Source organism: Trichomonas vaginalis, chromosome V, assembly GCF_026262505.1.
Source record: "Trichomonas vaginalis G3 chromosome V, whole genome shotgun sequence".
Lineage (NCBI taxonomy): Eukaryota > Parabasalia > Trichomonadida > Trichomonadidae > Trichomonas > Trichomonas vaginalis.
Window position 1 is genome coordinate 22942026 of NC_067207.1, and position 23637 is coordinate 22965662.

At 33.0% G+C, this 23637-nt stretch overlaps 13 protein-coding genes and 1 pseudogene across 14 annotated transcripts, besides 2 other annotated features; 6 read left to right on the forward strand and 8 right to left on the reverse strand.

Moving 5' to 3' along the window:
- Positions 1 to 114: 114 nt before the first annotated feature.
- On the reverse strand, positions 115 to 973 carry TVAGG3_0386890 (uncharacterized protein; the record flags this gene model as incomplete). Its single annotated transcript, XM_001311119.1, has 1 exon — positions 449 to 973. The coding sequence occupies one exon, from the start codon at positions 971 to 973 to the stop codon at positions 449 to 451; it is 525 nt and encodes a 174-aa protein (XP_001311120.1).
- Positions 974 to 1752: 779 nt separating this feature from the next.
- On the reverse strand, positions 1753 to 2217 carry TVAGG3_0386900 (ribonuclease inhibitor domain-containing protein; the record flags this gene model as incomplete). Its single annotated transcript, XM_001311120.1, has 1 exon — positions 1753 to 2217. The coding sequence occupies one exon, from the start codon at positions 2215 to 2217 to the stop codon at positions 1753 to 1755; it is 465 nt and encodes a 154-aa protein (XP_001311121.1).
- Positions 2218 to 2267: 50 nt separating this feature from the next.
- Positions 2268 to 3278, reverse strand: TVAGG3_0386910 (glycine-rich protein family; the record flags this gene model as incomplete). The annotated part of the gene is made up of 1 exon (XM_001311121.1): positions 2268 to 3278. One exon carries the CDS (start codon positions 3276 to 3278, stop codon positions 2268 to 2270), a length of 1011 nt encoding a protein of 336 aa, XP_001311122.1.
- A 296-nt stretch (positions 3279 to 3574) lies between these two features.
- On the reverse strand, positions 3575 to 5448 carry TVAGG3_0386920 (uncharacterized protein; the record flags this gene model as incomplete). The annotated part of the gene is made up of 1 exon (XM_001311122.1): positions 3660 to 5369. The coding sequence occupies one exon, from the start codon at positions 5367 to 5369 to the stop codon at positions 3660 to 3662; it is 1710 nt and encodes a 569-aa protein (XP_001311123.1).
- Positions 5449 to 7944: 2496 nt separating this feature from the next.
- Positions 7945 to 8157, forward strand: TVAGG3_0386930 (uncharacterized protein; the record flags this gene model as incomplete). Its single annotated transcript, XM_001311123.1, has 1 exon — positions 7945 to 8157. One exon carries the CDS (start codon positions 7945 to 7947, stop codon positions 8155 to 8157), a length of 213 nt encoding a protein of 70 aa, XP_001311124.1.
- Positions 8158 to 11026: 2869 nt separating this feature from the next.
- Positions 11027 to 12327: a mobile genetic element.
- Positions 11107 to 12231, reverse strand: TVAGG3_0386950 (annotated as a pseudogene). Its single transcript has one exon. A coding segment is annotated over exon 1 (1125 nt).
- Positions 12328 to 14613: 2286 nt separating the features above from the next.
- Positions 14614 to 15369, forward strand: TVAGG3_0386960 (uncharacterized protein; the record flags this gene model as incomplete). Its single annotated transcript, XM_001311124.1, has 1 exon — positions 14614 to 15369. The coding sequence occupies one exon, from the start codon at positions 14614 to 14616 to the stop codon at positions 15367 to 15369; it is 756 nt and encodes a 251-aa protein (XP_001311125.1).
- A 99-nt stretch (positions 15370 to 15468) lies between these two features.
- Positions 15469 to 23637: part of a mobile genetic element that runs on past the window's edge.
- TVAGG3_0386980 (uncharacterized protein) lies at positions 15725 to 16159 on the forward strand (the record flags this gene model as incomplete). Its single annotated transcript, XM_001311125.1, has 1 exon — positions 15725 to 16159. The coding sequence occupies one exon, from the start codon at positions 15725 to 15727 to the stop codon at positions 16157 to 16159; it is 435 nt and encodes a 144-aa protein (XP_001311126.1).
- On the reverse strand, positions 16309 to 16833 carry TVAGG3_0386990 (protein of unknown function, DUF4107 family; the record flags this gene model as incomplete). Its single annotated transcript, XM_051232259.1, has 1 exon — positions 16309 to 16833. The coding sequence occupies one exon, from the start codon at positions 16831 to 16833 to the stop codon at positions 16309 to 16311; it is 525 nt and encodes a 174-aa protein (XP_051101989.1).
- TVAGG3_0387000 (uncharacterized protein) lies at positions 17092 to 17913 on the reverse strand (the record flags this gene model as incomplete). Its single annotated transcript, XM_051232260.1, has 1 exon — positions 17092 to 17913. A coding segment is annotated over one exon (822 nt), but the record flags the coding sequence as incomplete, so codon positions are not given.
- Positions 17961 to 18390, forward strand: TVAGG3_0387010 (uncharacterized protein; the record flags this gene model as incomplete). The annotated part of the gene is made up of 1 exon (XM_051232261.1): positions 17961 to 18390. A coding segment is annotated over one exon (430 nt), but the record flags the coding sequence as incomplete, so codon positions are not given.
- Positions 19238 to 19520, forward strand: TVAGG3_0387020 (uncharacterized protein; the record flags this gene model as incomplete). Its single annotated transcript, XM_051232262.1, has 1 exon — positions 19238 to 19520. A coding segment is annotated over one exon (283 nt), but the record flags the coding sequence as incomplete, so codon positions are not given.
- On the reverse strand, positions 20146 to 20922 carry TVAGG3_0387030 (uncharacterized protein; the record flags this gene model as incomplete). Its single annotated transcript, XM_051232263.1, has 1 exon — positions 20146 to 20922. One exon carries the CDS (start codon positions 20920 to 20922, stop codon positions 20146 to 20148), a length of 777 nt encoding a protein of 258 aa, XP_051101993.1.
- On the forward strand, positions 22504 to 23368 carry TVAGG3_0387040 (keratin-associated protein family; the record flags this gene model as incomplete). Its single annotated transcript, XM_051232264.1, has 1 exon — positions 22504 to 23368. A coding segment is annotated over one exon (865 nt), but the record flags the coding sequence as incomplete, so codon positions are not given.

Below are 23637 nucleotides of genomic sequence, written 5' to 3' on the forward strand. Positions count from 1 at the left end.
AAACACCTCTAATCTTGCTTCAGTTTGTTTTCCAAAACATATTATTCCCAATAATCTATCTTTTGATACATGAAGAAAATCTATATTTTTGAAAGATAGAGAGTTTTAAGGTTTATAAATTGCAGATATTCATTGAATTTCAATTTTATTGTCAAAATATTTTATTATTTTCGCTAATTAATGACATTAAGTATCTAATTTTTGCAATTTCACACATTCTTCATAACCAATACTCCCAAAATCATAAAAAAATTGAGTTCAAATCATGAATTATTGTTAATATAAACATGTGAATATTTGAACCAATGATCAAATACTTTGACGATTCATTTGCATTGAAGACATTTCTGAAATCAAGATAAAATTTGGAATTTTAAATCGTTACATCCGTAAATTTTAAATTACAATAGATTTAACAATTTCATATTGTACACTGATACACAATTGCTTAATCACTACACACCAAACAGAGTAAGCAGACGCTGCAAAGGGCTGCAAGGCAAAGTGCGTCCTCATCTGCAAAACTGTGTTTCTTTTTCTTTTTATCTTTCTTCTTCTTCTTATCCTTGTATTCGCCTTGAGCATAATAATTTGGTGGATATTGTCCTGGTGGGTATTGTCCAGGCGGAGGTGGTGGATATTGGCCTGGAGGATACTGTCCAGGCGGAGGTGGAGGGTATTGACCTGGCGGATATTGACCAGGTGGCGGCGGTGGATATTGTCCTGGTGGAGGTGGTGGATATTGACCTGGAGGGTACTGGCCAGGTGGAGGTGGTGGGTATTGACCTGGCGGTGGTGGTGAATATTGACCAGCTTGCTGAGGAGGCGGTGGAGGAGGTTGATACATTGGTTGAGGTGCATTAGCAGGTTGAACGTTTTCTGCTGGAACCTGATATGGATTCTCTGATGGGGCATCATATGGATTCGTATTACCCTGAGGAGGAGGTGGTGGTGGAGGTGGCTTATCCGTCATCTAAAACTAATGAAATTTGAGAAGGTTAAAATTTTTTTAATGATCTTAAATTTTCGAAAAGCGAAATATTAACTTTTAAGATAATTTAACGAAGATGTTGAAAATTTCACAACGTCGATTTTGTTTGAAAAATACAAAAGGTTTTTGAATTAAAACGATGTCAAAACCGAAAAATATATCTGATTATCAATTCATTATTACCAACTATGGGCAATTATATCATATAAAAATTGCTTACGATCAAAAATTCGAAATATATTTCTAAGCTAGGTATTCCTTCATATTATTAATGAATGTATCAAGTAATTCTATGAAAATATATTAAATTTCGATTAATTTCTATCAGTTTCTCTCCGATCAAATTATCAAGTCATCTGGCGATCTTTAACAAACAGATCACCATAATATAATTCATTTCTAGGTCCTTCCGGTCATTTTCTTCAAATCATCACTGCTGACTTTTTTGTTTTTATCACGAGCATCTAAAATTCCAATTCCAGCCGGGACTATCTAATCTTTATTATCTAATTTATTGACCAAGCCTTAGACTTTGATCAATTCCATCCATATCCATATCATTCAATTCTTAAATTTCATCTGATCATTGAACTTTTAAAAAATTGAATCGAAGACCATACATATAAAAACAAACAGGGAAATTTATGCTATATTTTCAAATCTTTAAAATTATGATTAATTTTTAAAGAAATCTTCTGAGTTACAAAACCTTTCATAGCTTCTTAATCTCTTAAATAGAATTTTAAATAAAAAACAATACTTTATTCAAATAAAACGCACAAATATACGTAAACACTTTGGTGTGATTTGTATACGCAGAGTGGGCACTTTGGAACCGATCCATATTTGCAATATCCGTAATTCAAAGCAGGGAGACCACAAAACGAAGAGTGAAGATAATAATTAGGAACAGAAACATTCAAGAGCAAATCAGACTTATCGAAAATATTTTTGTTTTCTTGATAAACACTTGAACAATATGAAACAAACTTCAAATAAATGCAATGTGCGAAAGCATAGTTACCTATAAAGGCAACAGAATTAGGTAGAGAAATAGAAATCAAACTTGTGTTGAAGAACGACTTTTCAGAAATATTCTTACACACACTCTTTATATCGAAGAAAGCAGATTTGATAAGCGTATTCATGAAGCACTTTTCTCCAATAGAAAATACAGAAGAAGGAATAGAAATTATCTCAATCGATGTATTTGAAAAAGCTGACATACCAAGAGATTGACAGCGACTATATTGCTCGAAAACTACGTCTTTGAGATTCACAGCATTTGAAAGAATGTTTTGGGAATTTTCACCTCTCTCAAGCAAGTGTTTCTATAAAAAGCTCCGGGGAGAATTGAGATGACTGCTTTATCGTCAATATATGAAGGTATGTATATAGAAGAATTACATTCTTGATCTTTCAGCAAAACAGATAATGTTGATTCGCTGTGATTTCTATAAAATATGTTTTGGTATTTAAAAGCTAACAGAGTGATTCTAACATATCCATCACCAAAGTGACCGATAGAGGATGTTCCATTTGGTTCGATGATAGATTCATTTCCTCCTATTGTTTTTGCATCTTCGAGAAAATAGAATTTGTTTAGTTTACATCCTTCAGGATAATTATGAAAAGTTTCTTTGGTGTAAACATAACCGCTACCACCTGAACCCCCTTTTGTATCATAAATAGTGCCAGATGTGGCAGGGGTTTCTTGGCCAAGTCTCACACCACCTCCATACCACCCACCTCCACCACCTCCTCCATTGTAGGAAGTGTGGGCGCCGTGTCCGAATGTTGCTCCGTGGGATGCGGAAGTTTGAGTTCCTGGATAAGATTCAAAATTTGTTGGGTTCGTTTCGCCTTCCAAACCACCGCCAAATCCGCCTGGTCCACCATCTTCGCCTCCTCCTCCACCTCCTCCCGCTACAATAACTCGGGAATACAAGTCTTCGGAGTTCAGACGGATATCTGTTCCACCTCCACCGCCTCCTGCAGGATCTGTACTAGTGGTGGTACCCCAAGCACTCCCACCACCATTAAATCCACCTTCGGCAAATCCACTATCTATAACTTTGCCAGTTCCGCCTACATAAACAAAAATATTTGTTTTTTCTTGGAGGAAGATTGTTCCAAAGGAATATCCTCCTCTTCCTCCAGCTCCCATTTCAGGAAGTGGACTAACATCACTGCCAGCTCCCTGCGCACCCCAGCACTCAAGCAAATATCTCCCTGGCTCAAGGAAAAGATTATATTTTGAGCCGGAAAAAGTGAAATTCCACTGCATTAATCAACTTCTTGCATACATTCTCTCATATAAAAATTGATTCATGCTGAAGATTTGGTTCAATCTGCTCTCATTTAATGCAATATGATAAAGAAATCACAAAAATCGCAAATATATGCTTAGTAAAAAGGATTTATAACGATAATTCAAACTTAGCTCATCTCAATCTGATATATTAATCTTAATATACAGTGATATCTCTGGTCAATCGTATTTTCTATGAACATGGAACAGTTAAAATATGTCACCACTTCTCTAGTCAAGAATAAGCATTAGAGATAATTTAATGAATCATAATTTTTATTCTGAGTTACGCAATTAAATAAAATAAATGTTTAAAATAATTATATTTAAATTACAAATCTAAAACTATACAAATACCTAGTTAGAAGCGTTTTTGTGAACTAATACTTTCTGAAGTTCTGTTGATTTAACAATTGCAGGAGCTTCATTGTTAATCTGCACAACGACAGCTGGCGGCTGTGTCGTGTAAACCTTAATTGGACTTGTTGACTGAATAACCTGAATTGTTGGCGCTGGAGGTACAGATGGAGTAGAAGCAGATGGGATATTAGTCAATACAGAGAACGCGCTCGGAGTTGTCGATACAGCTGGCGTTATGATCGAATTCAAGATTGATTTATCCGAACTCTTTTGACTTTGAGGCGTAGAGATCGGATTTGTGGTCTGTGACTGCAAGGGATGGAACGGCTGCAAATTCACGGACTTCTTGATAATGGCCGGTTGAATTGTCACTTTTTGAACTTCTGGCTGATTGACCATTACAGGCTGAGGAGCCGCTACGTGGGAAGTTGGGAGCTGTATTGGCTGGTAAGACTGCATAGGAGGCTTAATTGGCTGGGAAATAATGGAAGTATTGATGGGACTTGCAGTAATTGAACTTGAAGACTGAATTGGCAAATTAAGTGGGGTATTAATACTCGGAGGTGGCTGCATAAGCATCTGCGACATTTGTTGTAGGGCCTGGTAGTTCTGTTGCTGCAAATAAATGTTTTGTGGATTTTGATCATGATATTGAGCTTGAATTGACTGGCTTGGTATGTTAAAGTTAATCTGGTTGTGCTTTGGTATCGTTTTCGGCTTTTGTGGTATTTGAATATCCTTTCTTTTTTGAATTTGAGCTTGTACTTGAGAAGGCATGATCGTAGCTGATGGCTGTGAAGACTGTCGTGGCATTGGAGGCTGTTGAGGCACAATTGGCTGAGATTTCTGTCTTGGCATGAATTGTTGTGGAATTTGAATTTGTTGTAACTGTTGAATGGATTGCATGGGTTGCTGTGACATCATCGACATGATTGCTTGCTGTTGCTGTACCTGTTCTGTATATGCTCGAGTTTGAGAATAAGAATATTGTTGTTGAGGAATAGTTTGAGTGGACTGGATTGGCTGCTGGTATTGGGATTGCTGTTTAGGTTGTATCTTAACAAGATTTCTATAATCAACGTGTTTGGAAATCAATGGATATGAAATTTGAGATTTAACTTGCTGAGATCCAAATCTGACGAGGTCTTCGTTGAGTCTAACAGCTTCTTGTAATGCTTCTGCTTTGTCTGGAACGCGGCGTAAGAAATCAGAGACGTCTGTTATTGTATTATTCGCTTTAGGTAACCAAACGCCTTGTAATCGTGCTGATTTGTTTTCTTCACGCATTTTTGTAATTTCAGTACGCAAATTTTCTATTTCGGTGTCTAGTTGTTTATTTCTATTCTCTAATTCTCGTATTGATGTCTCATATTCTCCCATTTTCTGTTCTTTAGTTTCGCGGAGCATTTCTTTCTCTTGAACCATCTTTTTGAAACCTTCATTATATAATTCCATTTTTTCCTCGTAGAATTTTTCTGTTTTTTCTGTTTCTTGAAGAATTTCTGAATTCTTTTGAATCAACGCATTTAATTTTTCGGTTTCGGCCTGTATGAGCTGGTTGATTGTTGCCTCTGCAGATTCTAAATCAGCGAAACCTTTGAAATTGATGCCTTTATTTTCTTTTAGAGATGCTGTTAGCAAGTTAATAAGCATTTGCTGCGTTTTTGGGTCGAGGGGAGCCCCTCCTTTATCTGTGGTTTCGCTCATTCTCCTCTACCCTTGAAATTTTTTTTCTCGTCATACATTTACTATCGTCCTCAGACAAAGGTAATGCTTCAAATCTGTTAATAATTATTGAATACGGTTAAGATGGAAGATAGAGCGGACTAATATAAGGTATCCTATGTTGAGAAGTTCAAATGTAACCTGCATAATTTCGAATCATAACGCATTCGTTTACGAATAGCATTGAATATGGCGATGCATATTTCCAATACTAACTATGCTATTCTTAAAAAAAAAAGATCTCATGAAATTCGGTTGAAAGTTACAAGCTCTCAATTTTCGTCCCTTTTGTACGTTTATTATAATTGTAGCATATTGTCATCAAGCACGCGACTAACCAGCAAAGACGTGTCCTCTAATTCCGTCCCTAGTTCAAGAATCTGGAACTATTTAAGCAAAAACATTCGATTTCAAAATCAAGCATTCTTTATTCAACGAGTAAAACATTAAAGTATGATTTGTCATACACGGAATAATGACAAGCTCTTAGAGTATGTTTAGTACAGAGTTACTGCCAACTTGAGTTCTTGAATTTGGTAAGTTAGAACAAAAGAAGCCATATGTCGCATCTAAGGACTTGTACTTATCATAGTATTACTAAATGTTTAAGAATGTTAGTTATTCGTCCCAAACTTGTACGTTTCCACGCGAATCTTGATAATAAATATACTATTTTGGACTTTTTGCAATAAATCTCTTTTTACACATTAGCATATCTGTGTGTATGCTACTTAACCTCTTTAGAGACATTAAGATAATGTTTTTTGATACTTTTTCAAAGGCTATGCCATAAAGTAAACGAATAATTTACAAAATGATATTAAAAAATTTAATTTTATTATGCTTTTATTAATATTGAGACTTTTTAGGACTATTTTAAAAATGTAAATAGATCAATCATTTTAATATTAGATAAGATAATCTAAAGACGTCAGATGTTTCAATAACTTCAGATCAATGACTAATATGAAATTTAAGATTTGTGTTAATTTAAGAATTAACAATGGAATCTGGTTTAGAAAGATGAAAGCATAGAGAATCTAAAGGATAAGAGAGATTAAATACAAAAATGCTGCATAAAAAGGCAGATCAGTGAGAAGAAATCATGAGGTTAAAAAGGAACATTCAAATTAGAATATAAACATTGCATATTACAATATTAATATTAAAGATAATACTGCACATCATTGTGCAGTGATCCATAAATCAATATTAATATCTCATATGATAAAAATCTAATATCATATTACAATATTAATATTAAAGATAATACTGCACATCATTGTGCAATTACACTATTTTAAATATTTTCATAAATAATGACTTACAAGTTAAAAAAATGTAGAATTAACTGCATGATCCAATATTGGACCGAATGTATGTTTGAATCTATAACTGAATTCATTAATGACAAAAAAGTGACTCTATAACTGAGTATCTGGCTGACAATATGCCTGAAAGTTTGAATGTGTCTAGGAATATAACTGACAGTTTGAGTGACATTTTGAATGAGGGTTTGGTTGTCAGTATAACTCAAGGTTCGAGAGAGAATATGACTCACAGTTTGACTGACAATATGACTTAGAGTTTGAGTGACAGTATGAACAACAGTTTGGGTGATAGTATGAACTACAGTATGACTGAGAATATGACTGACGGTTTGACAGACACTTTGACTTACGGTTTTAGTTAGAATAAGACTGACAGTTTGAGTGACAATATAACTGACGGTTTGACTGACAATATGACTGTTGATTTGAGTGAGTGTATGATTGAGAGTTTGGGTGACAATATGACTCATAGTTTAAGAGAGTGTATGACTGATGGTTTTAGTGAGAATAAGACTGACAGTTTGGGTGACAATATGACTGTTGATTTGAGTGAGTGTATGACTGACAAATTGAGTGACAATATGACTTCGGTTTGACACACACTATGAATTAGCTTTTTAGTTAGAATAAGACTGACAGTTTGAGTGACAATATGACTGACAGTTTGACACACACGATGACTTACGGTTTTAGTTAGAATAAGACTGACAGTTTGAGTGACAATATAACTGACGGTTTGACTGACAATATGACTGTTGATTTGAGTGAGTGTATGATTGAGAGTTTGGGTGACAATATGACTCATAGTTTAAGAGAGTGTATGACTGATGGTTTTAGTGAGAATAAGACTGACAGTTTTGGTGACAATATGACTTCGGTTTGACAGACACTATGAATTAGCTTTTTAGTTAGAATAAGACTGACAATTTGAGTGACAATATGACTGACGGTTTGACACACACTATGAATTAGCTTTTAGTTAGAATATGACTGACAGTTTGACAGCCTCTATGACTTACGGTTTTATTTAGAATATAACTGAAAGTTTGGGTGACAATATGACTCATAGTTTAAGAGAGTGTATGACTGATGGTTTTAGTGAGAATAAGACTGACAGTTTTGGTGACAATATGACTGCTAATTTGAATGAATATATGACTGTCGGTTTGGGTGAGAATAAGACTGACAGTTTGAGTGACAATATGACTGTTGATTTGAGTGAGTGAATGACTGACAGTTTGACTGACAATATGACTCACGGTTTGAGTGACAATATGACTGACGGTTTGACTGACAATATGACTGACGATTTGACTGACAATATGACTGACGGTTTTAGTGAGAATAAGACTGATAGTTTGGGTGACAATATGATTGTTGATTTGAGTGAGTATATGACTTACAGTTTGACTGACAATATGACTGACGGCTTTAATTAGAATATTACTGACAGTTTGACTGACAATATGACTGACGGTTTGACCGACAATATGACTAACGGTTTGACAGCCTCTATGACTTACGGTTTTATTTAGAATATGACTGAGAGTTTGGGTGACAATATGACTCATAGTTTAAGAGAGTGTATGACTGATGGTTTTAGTGAGAATAAGACTGATAGTTTGAGTGACAACATGACTGACGTTTTGACTGACAAGAAAAAACCAGAATTTTCGAAAAAGTGACACCAACTATTAAAGTTATTTTATTACTAGATTTATTTACAAATTATAAGATAATATCATTAACCGAATATATTTTTAATATAAATAAAAAACTTTTTTTATACAAAAAATTACAATCAATCGATAAATATTATAAAACATTTATTCCAAAAAGATTAAGTAATAGGTGGGATCCTGCATATAATATAATTTTATGTCATAAAGCTTACAAATTTTAGATGGACCACAGTGAGAATGTGAGTGGTTAATTTAAAGGTGGTCTGATAAAGATATCGAAGCTTACTCAACACAGCATGAAGCAGTTTCTAATACACAATCTTACTAGTGGTGTTTCGGTCGCCAGCGCTCTCATAGGGGTGCTGATTTCAAAAACCACTACTTCAAATTATTCAACAATACTCAATGCAGCATGAAGCAGCTACTACTGCTGTATCTTACTGGTAGTGTTTTGGTCGTTGGCTCTTGCACAGTCTCTCAGATTTTCAAAATTTTTTTTCAACACTATCTTGTTTCGCTCTCAGAAAGCTATCCTACAAAGACATCGAAGCTTACTCAACACAGCATGAAGCAGTTTCTAATACACAATCTTACTAGTGGTGTTTCGGTCGCCAGCGCTCTCATAGGGGTGCTGATTTCAAAAACCACTACTTCAAATTATTCAACAATACTCAACACAGCATGAAGCAGTTTCTAATAAATATATACATATATAAATATATACATATATAAATATATACATATATAAATATATACATATATAAATATATACATATATAAATATATACATATATAATATATACATATATAAATATATACATATATAATATATACATATATAAATATATACATATATAAATATATACATATATAAATATATACATATATAAATATATACATATATAAATATATACATATATAAATATATACATATATAAATATATACATATATAAATATATACATATATAAATATATACATATATAAATATATACATATATAAATATATACATATATAAATATATACATATATAAATATATACATATATAAATATATACATATATAAATATATACATATATAAATATATACATATATATATATACATATATAAATATATACATATATAAATATATACATATATAAATATATACATATATAAATATATACATATATAAATATATACATATATAAATATACATATATATATAAATATATAAATAACAAAATACAATCAAAAAATAGTGTTTGGAAATTTAAGGTTAAGTGTCACTTTTTCGTAAATTCTACCACACTCACTCATAGTTTAAGAGAGTGTATGACTGATGGTTTTAGTGAGAATAAGACTGATAGTTTGAGTGACAACATGACTGACGTTTTGACTGACAATATGAGTGACGGCTTTAGTTAGAATATGACTTAGAGTTTAGCTGACAATTGGCTGACAGTTTGAGTGACAATATGACTGAGAGTTTGACTGACAATATGACTGACGGTTTGAGTGAGTGTATGAATGAGAATATAACTGACGTTTTGACTAACAATATGACTGACGGTTTGACATCGAAATTCATTCATATATATGTATTGATCAATGCAATCACCCTATTTAATATTATCTTATCAATTAATTTTTCATTACTACATGCTCTCAATTATTATGACATTAATATTTATCAATAAATATTTCATTACTATATGCTCCCACCCAATTTGACATTATTGTTCTTTGACAAATTTTTCTTTATTAAAGACACTCTCACAAATTCATATCAATATATTTTAATTATCACCTATTCCAATCCATTTTCATATTCATATTCTTATTGAGTTAGAATAAATTGAGGATGACTGAGAATCAAATTATAATTAGTGAGAATCAATTGAAGAATACTGGGAGTTAATTAGGGTTGTTTAAGAATAAATTGTGAATAAGTGACAATCAATTGAGGATGAGTGAGAATCATTTGATTATTAGTGAGATTCAACTGAACATCAGTGAGAATCAATTGAATAATACTAAGAAGAAATTGAGGAAGAGTGAGAATCACTTGATTCTTAGCGAGAATCAATTAAGGATGAGTAAGAATCAATTAATAAGTAGTGAGAATCAATTTAGGGTGACTGAGAATCAATTGATTCTTAGTGAGAATCTATTGATAATTAATGCGAATCAATTGATTATTTGTGAGAATCAATTGATCAGTAGTGAGGATCAATTGATTATTTGTGAGAATCAATTGAAGATGAGTAAGAGTCAATTGAGGATGAATATGTGTCTATTCTGATATGACTTAGTATCTACTGAGGCTAGATGCTAACATCTTACTTTTATGATCATAATTTTTCAACTCCATTAATATTTATAACAATATTTTGATTACTATTTAAATAATTTTATCAAATGATAATTATTAACATATATTAAGAGTATGTTTAATTTTCAACATACTCTTAAAAATCCGAATTTTTTTTAAAAGTGACAATTTTTTTAATGCTAAACCATCTTCATCTACCATTAAATGTTTCGGATGATTTGATTTTAATTCAGTTGGGTTCTATTAGATGTAATAGTGTAAATTCTGATTCAACAATTTATCCAGATGGGTATATTTCAAAAATTTTATATAGGGTGTCCAAAGGTGTGTTTAGCACAAACCTGAATACTGCGAATAGAAATAAACAAGTTACATATATATAAAGTTTATTTAAATATAATCACCATTGGATTCAATCACGCGTTCGCAGCGATCGATCCAGGCTTGAAAGACACGCTTTAAATCATCATGAGAAAATTGCTCAAATTGCTCTCTTACAAAATTTTCAAGATCATCTGGACTCGCGAATTCGCGTCCTTCAGCTCTCTTTTTTAGCGTGCCGAATAAATAAAAGTCAGAGGGTGCAATATCAGGTGAATAAATTGGGTTTGGAACAACTTTGACATTGTTTTCCACCAAGTAATTCATTACCTTATGACTTTTGTGAACTCTTGAATTATCAAAATGAATTGCAAACTTTTGTTTTTGTTGTTTGGATTTCTCAAACTCATCAGAATTGATAATTTGAGTAAGAACATTGTCAATTAGATACTGAGCATTCATCGTATTAGGTTTTTGAAGAATATCAATTGCGATGATGCCATTCACGCCCCAAAAAACCGACAACATCATCATTGGTGTGTCAATTTTTTTCTTCGGGAATGTTTGCGGATTTTCATCCTTCGGGATCCACATGATTTTGGCTTCTGTTGCATATTGAAACCAAGACTCATCCCCTGTTACTAAAAAGCGAAACTTCTTGGATTGATACGCACACAATATAGAGAGGAGCTCTTTCGAAGATTGGACTCTAGATTTTTTGAACTGAATTAAGGTTGTGCGGAACCCAACGTGTATACGCTAGTTTGTAGTTCAAATAATTGTGCAGATAATAACTGACTGTTGTACGTGGTATCTTTGTCATCTCCTCTATCCTTCTGAGTGATGCTCTTGGGTCTTCATCTAGCACTTGAAGAATTGCTTTGATTTTTCTTTGATCCGGCGATTTTTTGTCAATTTTTATGATGGGCGCCTTTTTGTTCATGAAGTGATACATCCTAACATGATACGTTACAGTGGAATAGCTAGGAGCATCCATACCGAAGCATTTTACCAATGTCTCGTAGATTTTTTACAGTCTTTGCATTTTTTTGCAAGAGCGAGGATGTTTTCTTTATGATTCATTAAAAAAATGAAAAAAATCCCGCCAAAATTTCCCGCGAAACCGCCTCTTGTCTCAAAATTCATTTTATATCCCGGCATGGCGCCAAAATACAACATACTCATCATATACATATATTCATATTTTTTATTATATATTTATAATCAGCATATATCTCCTTTAATAGTCTGATATAGAGCGCTGTGCTAAACGCACCTTTGGACACCCTATATTATTCTTCCAATAAACCCTATTAAAAAGAATGGTATACAAATAAAATAACTTATCAAGATGGTAAACCTAAATTCACTGTTTTGGATTCATTATCAAATGCATATGTCGGAGATTCACCATCATATCCTTGGGGACAAATTGTTTCAAAAATCAAAGAATTAAACAGAAATATTAAGAATGTATATAATTTTGGACATAAATTATTTGGATTTGAAAATAAATCTATCATTTGTTATTTGGAGGGACTCAAAGAGCGTTTTATCTCGAATAGCGATGAAGTAAAGTATCTTCAAACATATGAAACAACACCTAAATTTCAGAAATCCGCTGAAGCTTTTACAGAAATGGTAAATATGATTATAAGTGAAAAATATTTGCAAACAGATCTCAGTCAAATTAAAATCAAAATCCATCGTCTAGGGGAACAATATATTCTTAAATTTTTAGAAGCATTTATAATTGCCCGCCCCAAATTTTATGCACAGGTTATAGGTTTCTTACAAAATTTTTCATTTGGCCAGGAATTATACTCAAAAGCAGGAATTTCTAAACCATTAATACAAGCAATAATTAATGGCGATAAAAGATATTCGAATATTTTTTGCTTTTTCAGGAAAATTGTGTGATTTAACAATCGAAGATTTTATTAATGTTTTAATTTCAGATCAAACAAATCAAAATGGTGAAGAATATTATCAAATACGTATCAGATCTATATTGGATAATAGTAAATATTCTTTCTATGAACTAGCAGTTAAATTTGAATCAATTAATATTTTAAATTCGTGTAATATAGATAATGTTACACCAATCATGAAAGCATTAATAATGTCAAGCCCAAACGAAACAATTTTCAAAATGAATGATAAATTCAATTTGCAGACTTATCAATTTACAAACCAAATCAAGTATGTTTTATCTTTTGCATACAATATCTCAGAGTTATTTTCTACATTTAGAAATCCATTACTCTCTTTGATTGTTTCAACAAATAATATTATATCAGTAATGAATTTGAATGAAAGCAAAGTTATTCGTTTAAAGATTCATTTAATCTTCCATGAGGCCCTAATTCAAAATAATGATTTTATGTACAAGAACTTTAATGTTTTGAATCAAATAAAAAACAATGACCTTCTGGAAATTTTAGCAAAAGCTTGTTTGAAAGCTGACAAAAAAATTCAAGCAGATTTTGAACAAATCATGGGTATTAAATTTACAGCGATCAAACAATTTCATGAATCCATAGAAAAAATTCCAGTTGATCGGTCTCCAATTACAATAGATGGTTGCCATATTTGTTTTGAATGCTCTAAAAATACTGATATTGAAAAACTCAAATCAATGCAATTAATTCTAATAAGCCCTGGTATTCATATCAATGTGTTAACTTATGAACAAACATTGAAGTTTTTGGAACAAATGCCAGCATTTATTCATTTGGGCCTTTCCAATATAAGTTCTGATCGATCTGTAAACTTAAATTATTTTCTACTTCAAAACGAAGATTATTCCCCTTTAAAAATTTCACATTGTATGACAAAATCGTATCCTTTGAATATTCAAAAGTATCAGATACGTTGTGGATGATTACTGTACCAAAAAACATGAAAAACATAAAATTACCCAAAGAGTTTTCAGGGAGGTTAAAATGGTACATTCAAATAACGAAAGTTGATCTCCCAGGACATCCTCTGCAAGATGAAATACAGGAAAAAATAAAGCATGATAATGAGATTGGTGATATCTTAACTTCATATCCCGGGAAATTTTATGTAAATTATAGCACAACGATAAGAAGTGATAGTTTATTCGTCAATGGAAATCCTATAGAATTTCTTATATATATTCCAAGCGAATCAGGAAATTTGGCGTTGGAGTGTAATTTAATTCACTTAGATGCTACTTTTTCATGGCCGAAATATATATTTATTTTTCCTCGTGGTAATTACTATATGCGAGGTTACCCTCTAGGGATATACATAGGGCGCAGCGAATCATCCGCTGCTTATCAACGGTGGCTTACAGCCATGAATATTGAATTTAAATCATTAAACATTATGGAGCACTTTTCAAGAATCAAATGGATGAGCGATTTAGGTACTGGAGTTTTAAAATTTTTGAATACGAATCATTTCCAAAATTATATCTGTATTAGGCACTATCTCGGAACCATGGGCAATAATACTTTACTACATGTTTTTGCTCTGATAGTATTATTATCAAAATCGGCCCAAGATTTTGAGGACAATTACAAATGTTTTGATCCATCGGTTCAGAAAATGTATGCTACAAAGAATATATCAGATGAGCAGCTGGAAAAATGGAAGCAGATATATAAAGATCAAGAGCATTTAGCAGCATACCACCGCATTCCACCTATAAGCACTAATAATAGTGCAGAGGGTAAGCATAGACACATTAACGAACTTGCAAAAAAAGCAAGAAACTTTTCTACTTTCATCAAATTCATTCTGAATGATACTATCATTAGGATTAATGAATCAATTGATCCCATTAATAAGCAAAAACGCGAGAAGAATGACTTGTTAAACGAAAAATGCATATATTGCGGATTCTCCTATAATGATATTAATACTGATAAGAATCCTTGTAAATATTGCAAGGATTTCTTTATGAATAAGAGTCATGTTCCCTCTGCAGGCATACATGTTATGAAAATAGGAGAAAACGTAGGTGAAATCATAGAATTCCCAATCGATAAAAATGTAGGTGATCAGGATGAACTCGTGGATCACAAAGAAAAGAGTTCGCCGATCGAAATATCAAAATACGCAGAATTTATTGATATTGACGATAAAAATAAAGCAGTTTTAGTCGTAAAACTGCTTTATAATCTTGAAACGTTCCAAGATGCCAAAGATTTAATCAATTCTCTGGAAAAACAATCAAAAAATTATGAATCTGCATTACAAAATAAACCAGAAATTTGGTTGGAAAAATACTTGCCTGAATTAATGAAGGAAGTAAAAGATGCGAGAGCTGCTAGAATGAGATTGAAGATAATAAAGAAGTAGAGATGATGAGTGAATAAAAACTTTGTATTAAATTTGTATATAAAAGAATTGTAAAATATAAAAATAAAGAAGTGGTTGATAGGAATTTGAAAATTCGTTAGTTAGTATCCCTAACTTGGGTACTGTGGCACTGCGTTCCACCTTACCCAACTTAACGGTTTGACACTTTACAAAACCGGTAACGTATATTTTACAACACAAACACAAACACCAACTTAACCTTAAATATTTACAAAACCATCTGATACATAAACGACTTCACTAACGACTTCACTAACGACTTCACTACCGTCCTCACTAAATAAAAATAACCTTATTTTTATTTTTTTTAAATTTTTTATTTCATTACAAAGACATGTCCGACTACATTTACTATGACTCTTTCCCAGAACGTTTCCGTGAACTATTCAAAACTCAAGTAAAACTGAGAAACATGCATTTTAACAAAGACAGACCCATTGACGATGAAAGAAACCCTGAATATATTACAATCCCATATGACGCAAAGTTCATTGCATACATTCCTTATGGTCGCAGAGGAACGAAAACTATTTCAACAATGACGAAAAATTATTTCTGGAGCGATGAAGAAAATTGCCTTATCTACATAAATGCATACTTAAATAAAGCTACATATTGTACAAAAGAAGGTTGGACTGGATTTGAGCTCTACATATACGACGACGATGGAAACAGACGTTGTGTATACCCATACGATAATATGTACCATTGTTTTCATCAAGCATTAAACGAATACATAGTCAGTAAGGGTCTCATTCCTGCTGAGTAGAAATGTTATATTTTTGTTCTGTCATTTATATAAAAATTAATGATATCACCACCCTCACACGTATGAAAACATAGCACAAAAATAATGTTTATGTTAGAATGTTAGATCTAACACGTTTTCTAACCTCTTTTCTAACCATGTTGAATTCATTACTTTATAACTCTCTTCCTTGGTTTCTTTTTAGTTGCTTTCTTCACGTCTGTCTCCAGCTTAACTGTCTTTCTTCTTCGTCCGTAATGATACCAGTTACTTCCACCAGTCAATGGGTCAAATGGTCTTTCGTAAGGGTTTCCATACATTCCATAGGGACCATACGGAAGAACTACTGGTGGAGAAGAAACATTTTCTTTAGTTCCATCGACTCTATTTAAATGCATTGTTTCACCTTTCATCTGGTCATTAAAGTCTTTTGCATGTTTTGCAAACTCATCGTCCTTTCCTAAAGCATTTTCTGACTCAGTCGCAACCAAATTGGATGCTTTATTTATGAGCCCTATTTTATTTAATCTTAACTTCTTTGCAACCCAGCCTCCAATCTTTCCTTTATTTGCATCTAATGTCTTCGAAACTCTTCCTCCACTCATTTTATTTACTGCGTCATAAGCCCCAAGTGCTTTTGCTCCAAATGCTAATGCTTTTGTTCCCATTGCGCCTAAAGCTGCCCAAGCTACCATTTACACCATATTAAAATCATCTCTCTTCAATATTATCTCATAAAAGTTCTCTTTACTGGAGAAAGTCAATGAAACATAAACATTCTCATTCATAAACTTCTTTCTTATCTCATCTATACGCTTCAAAATGTCTGAACAATTGCTAACATCTTCTACAACAGTTATTTCATCATGAATGACCTTCAAGAACAAGCTCATTTAATATGCTATTAAAATCATCTCAATAATGAGTCCATCCTTTCCGTCTTTGGGTAGCACAACATCTTTCATTGAAGAAGGTTCAACAAGTCTTATATTAAACTTACTGACAAAGTTTGTTATACTATAATGCTTCGGCGGCGAATACATATAGTTTGAAAGACATAATATAGATTCTTCAGCAAATTCACTTATACTGGATTTTATAACAATGTTCTCACGAGACCAAATACCACCAATTGACAATCTTGTAAGCAATCCTGCTGAACCTTCTACTGTAAACGTCGATGGTAACATTCCACGAAGGTCATCTATTGACATCGTTGAGTCACTGAATTTAAATATTTTCTTAAAGCAATCGTCATTATCTAACCATGCAATAGCTTTGAAGTTTTCATTCGAATATACATCTGCTTCATTAAATGTAAAACCTGACTTCTTTGCAGAGACGACTTTAAAATCTATTGCATTTGTTTCAAAATTATACGCTATGGTAACTTCTGAAGGTAATGGGTGTCCTTCCGCAGTCAGTTGTTCTCTCACTACCGTTTGAAGCTTTGTGTTAAAAACTTTCATGTCATCTCCTGTGTCTAGGTTCACATACACAGCAATAGGAAAACTATCTTGCTTCTTTGTCTCATCATTATATCTCAAAACATTAAAGTTCTTCAATAATATTGTCCTTCCTGCTGGAATACTTCTAACTTGTCTTATTTCAATAGCTTTCTCACCTCCTACATACTCTACCCAGTGTCTTGGATATTCATAAGTATACTGACTTTCTTGAATTTTGGTTGGTTTCATCATAACATGTTCATAGTATATCTTTATACTCTTGTCAGTTAGACTCGGTGCTATGTTCTGAATATTTCTGACTTGCATTTTTAATGGAGATAAAATGAAGCATTTAATATGACGTAGATGAAGACATGAATGAAACTACAGACAAACTTAACTCTTCTCTTATTCTTCCTTTCAGTAAGGACTATGAGTTCTGTTCAAATGGTGTTTATTTCTATTGTGGAAAGATGGGGTCAGGTAAGACATTTAACCTCATTCGTCATATACTCATAACAGAGCGTTTAGGTCAAGATTCATATTATGACCAAATCATTATATCAGCAACTTCAGACTCTATGGACTCAACAGCGAAAACATTTATGTCAAAAGTTCAAGCCTCTGTCGTTAAAGTTCCAGATAGCGAACTCATTGAATTTCTTCAACGTTACATTCGACGTAAGAGGAAATATTATGCCATCGTTGAATTTATACAGTCAGGAATGCAAAAGACTTCAGAAGAGATGGAAAGAATTATTGACAAACACCACTTACGTCAATACTCAGGAGTTTACGATATGAAACGACTTACAAACTACATTCTGTCAAAACTTTCAAAATACCCCTTCAAAAAGTATCCTTCAAACACTCTGCTCGTTTGCGACGACTTCGCCGGAAAAGGTTTAGTGTCAAAAGCAGACTCACCATTAGCTAACATCATAACTAAAGTCAGACATTACCACTTAACTGTAGCAATACTTATGCAAACATGGAGGTTTTTAGCTTTAAACATAAAACGTCTCATAACTGACTTCGTTATCTTTCAAGGTTTCTCACGCTATGATATTGAACTCATTTGGAAACAGTCAGGTATAACATTACCTTTTGAAGAAATTTGGGAAGCATATAAGTCTCTCATCTCTCCTCGTTCATACCTTGAGATTCATATCATGACTAATACCATTAAAGTCAAAAATATTCCATGGGAACGACCAACATTGTTTTAAAGTTTAACCTTCAATTGACTGATGGTAAACAAATTCCATGCATCTCTGTCGCCATTTCTGTTAATATTTTTGCTGTCATTCATATCATCCACTTCCCCATCCGTTAACTTTTGAGGATATGCGTTAGAATAGCTGTTCTTAAATGAAGGCTTTTCACCTTTTAGCGCATAAACTCTATAACTTTCTGCATACTTTATGTTTGAACCTCCTGAGCCATCATTGACATAAATTTTTATAGGCTTCCACCCTTTGTTCATGTTCCTGCTTCTTCCCTTAGCTCTTTTGTTCAGTAGTTCTACATCTTTATACACAGCACCTGTCTCAGTGAATTCAAAATATTTTCATTCGTTAGCTTTACATTCAAACCCTTGTCGAGTATATTGTTCATTTCATACATATAAAAGGTTTTTATTCTATATGAAATGAGAAGCAAATCCATCTTAGCTGGTGCCGTTAATGTTCCAATTGAACCAACATCAAATGTTGACTCACGAACGACAAACAATATTGTCATAAAGAACTATAGTTCAGAGTGTTTGAAAGAAAAAGAACCAGAGCTGAAATCCGTGAATTTAAACTCAGCTTCAAACGCTAACGCTACATCAGATGTTAAGTTAGAGTATCCACCACTGGACCAAATTCTTTCAAGAGAAGCCAACGACAACCCTTACACAAATGTTCAAACAAATCCTTCAGATAACGTAGACCATTACCTTCTTCAGTTATATCAAACTATCTTACTCAAAGACGATAAGAAGCTTTTGACAAATCTTATAAGCAAGAACCAAATAATTCTAACAAAGGAGGACCTTGAAAATGTTATATCACGAATAACAGGGAAACAATGTGTCATTGACTATCTCGACCCTGAAATCGAATGCTGTGGTCAAACGCCACCATTCATGAAAATAGGTAACATCCGCATCATTGAAATACCAGGTACTCCAGGAGTTGAGTTTAAGTATAAATATTCGAACGAGTATACAAAACTTTCAACAGAATATAAGCTTTGTTTGAAATATGTTTTAGTAAATTAAAGCAGTCAGGAGGGCTCTTTGAGCCCATCTTGGCGCTTTGCGCCGTTAGTCAAAAAAATTTCAAGTTAGCAATTTGTAATATCTATCCAAAACTTCTTCAACAGTATCGAACTCATCTTCATAATGCAAACCTAATCTTATTGACTTGGTGCAGTTCTCACTAACACAATATAGCGCTTTGCGCTCGGCGCCTTTGACGCCTTTTTCTGTTCTCTTGACTGACATAACTAACTCATTTGTTTCATCAAACAGCAACAACCAAAGTTCATGACCTAATACATAACATTCATACTTTATATTTTTAGCTCTGAGTTCTCTTGTAAGCTGTTGCATTTAATATTTTCTAAAAAGTCTACTTCAACAGTCATTCGCACTGGTGCCTTCAGTTCTACAGGCTCTCCTTGAAAGTCAACTAGTCTGAATTGCATGTCTTTCAAATTATGAGGACTAATGCGAACCCATTTACCTAAATGAGTTGCTATGACAGGAACGTTTGGAATGAACATTGAATTGACTGCATAACAGAAAGACTTATATTCTACTGAACCTTTACTATTAACTCCTGAAATACCTGTGACATTAGCTATTTTTGACTCAATGTATAAACAATTGCCATAACATACGTATGGAACAGATTTCATCTCAATCGTTTTGTCAATACTTTTCAAAGGAAATGTCATATGGTATGCTCCCAGAAGCAATTGAACTCTATGACTCATTCGTGTTATCTTAAACTCCTTCGCATAACTGAACTTCAAAACTCCTGCAATAAGTTTAACATTCATTAAGTTTTCTTCGTTCTCCTTGTTTATTGTAGTATTTATGAGCGCATTTAACACTCCAGCTAATGTTTCCATCTTATATTCTACATTATTGTGAAATCTTATTTCGTGCTTCTTTCCATCTATTTCAAACTCCATGAAATCTGTTTCATCTGTTATAACGAATGAAGCGATAGTATTGAAGTCAACCATTCTGAATGCAAGTGGCTCATTCTGTAGACCTAAGTTTGTTTGTAGCTTTACTGTCCCGTATTCGTTTGGGTCTGTACTTTGCAAATAGAACAACATTTTATTCTCATTAAAATATGAGTATAGCTGCATATGCGTATGAAGCTGACAGAGCTAAACGTTTATATTTTGGTCAATACTCTCTCACACTTACTGACAAATATATTGTTATCAGTGATGGAAATACCGAGAAATACATAACATGGAAGGACTATGAAAAGTTTGACCCTATTTTAACTCCATGTACAATGCCATTCATTGTAAATGGTGAAGTTGTCATGAAGAACGACACAACAGTATATAAGTCTGTATATGAAGCATTAGAATATATGTTGAATTATAATCCCGAAAGATTTGACCCAAGCACTACACCATGTGCAATGCCTTTTATTAAGGACGGTGAAATCGTAAGAGTTCCGGATTCAACGGTTTATACTGCTGTTCAAAACAGTTTACAAAACATTTTAGCGAATATCTTTAATTCAGAAACTACAGAAATAAAATTACCATATATAACAGATGCTAAAGAAATTAAATCAAAAACGACAACATTATTTACGTCACTTAATGATTTAATGACTTATATCATTAATATTCCTGCACCAACTACAGCATTTGATCCAAACTCGACGGTTTGCAGTGTACCTTTCATAAAGTCGCAAAGCGACCAGGGCGAAGCCCATGACAGTTCATTAATTACTTTAAGGGATTCAACAGTTAATGAATCATTAAAGGCGTCATTAATGAAAATCATTGATTTTAACTCATTCACGAATACATATAATTCATTCATTAATGTTTCATATGCTTCTAAAGAAGGTGAGCCAAAAACTATCGATAAAGCGGTGTATGAAATAAAAGCATCAACGACGAAATTGAATTCGTTAACTTTTGACGGTGATAGTTTCGTTAATGACATAACATCGGGGAAAACAATTTTAACGAAAGAATATTTAAAATCTCATGTTAGTGAGTTCGTTGAAATTGAAAAAGAAGGTGGAATTAAGTTCGATCCACTGAATTTCATTTTCAGCTTAGCGAATGCGGGTGTTAGTTTCGCTGAATGGACAACTATACAGAGTGAAATAAATGCAATATGGACGTTTTTGGGGTCAAAAGCGGGAATGGGTGAGCTTGTAAATGCTGCAAGAACATTAGGTGAAACAGGAAATTTTGTAGATGGTTTTAAAAGACTTGTTTCAAATGTTTTAACAAACACAAGAAATTATTTAGATATACCATACATAACGGACGGATTTTCGAACAGGTAGCAACAAACCCTCCGGTTATGGCTGCGTTGATGATGGTTAGAGATATAAAACCACGTAACGACGGAACGAAGAACATGAACAACAGGATACTGGTCGGGTTATTCAAGACATTAAAAACGTGTATCCTGAAGTTATTGATTTATTTAGAGGAGTTAATGATTCAATTTCAAAACATTCTATAACCCTCGATGAAGAGAATAAATTAACAGATTATATATTCGTCATTATTGCAGAACTAATGAAGAGAATAAATGAAAAAGGAATTGGTGATATCATTAATGTCAGCGATGTAATGATGAAAAGAAATTTTGACTCATTATTTACAAAACCGAAAACAGAATATAGTCTTTATGACGTAATTACCGAATTAATGAAAAAGATTAATGATAATAAGAGTTCTGGCGGAAGAGTTGAATTAGAAGTGAATGATGTTAATGAGAAATTAGCCGAAAAAGCAGATAAAAACCACGTTCATTATATAACTTCAGACGAACAGATTATAACGGACTACCATGGATATTTAACACGAAGTGATGAAGCGAAGACAAAAAATGTTAATGAAAGAAGATATAAATACATTCGTGCTAAAGGTTATGACATAAGCTGTACTGTACAGTATGATGTAGCTAAAGCACCAGAAGCATTTGGTTATACCGGTGAAATTTATGCCTCTACTTTCTCTGTTAAAGGTGTATTAGTTGAACCAAGATTTACTTTGAGAGTTAAGTCAAAAATAACTTTTGAAGATGCTATTAAAAGTAAAGCTGACAAAGATGAACTTGACGCAACGAACAAAGTTTTGAAATCTCATAAACACAACATCTCCGATATAAATGAACTTCAAACTTCTTTAGACAGTAAAGCCGACAAGAACCATACACATAAATCCTTCACTACTGTTAGAGCAGACGACATAATATTGAACTTTGACCTTGGTTCAAGTGCACCTTTAGAGAATCCAAGTACAAGCGTAAAAGATACACTAAACTCCTTAAATAGTAAATGTATGAACATTGAAGGTCATGTCAGAAACTTTGAAACACATGAACTACCAGCAATGTTAGATAAGAAAGCAGATAAGAACCATACACATGATTTCTTCACAACTGTTGGTATAGAAAGTATTGAAGGAACGGTTGAAGGAACTGGTGGGGATGCATTATATTGGAAACCTCCTAACTTTCCACAAGGTTTAACATCGGAGGAAAACATAACGACGATGAAATACATTAGATGTAGAAATGTTTATGTCATGGAGGATGAAATAATGTTAAATTCACTGCTCAAGATTTATATGATAAGAAAGCTGACAAAACAGAGCTTCAAACATTAAAGACTGAAATACTTCAAACATTATATCCTGCAGGCTCTATTTATACGTCAATGAACTCAATAAATCCAGCAACAGTTCTGGGTTTCGGTACGTGGGAGCAGATTGTAGATAAATTCTTATACTGTGCGAACTCTTCAAAGCAAACAGGTGGTTCGAAGAAAATTAAAGAAG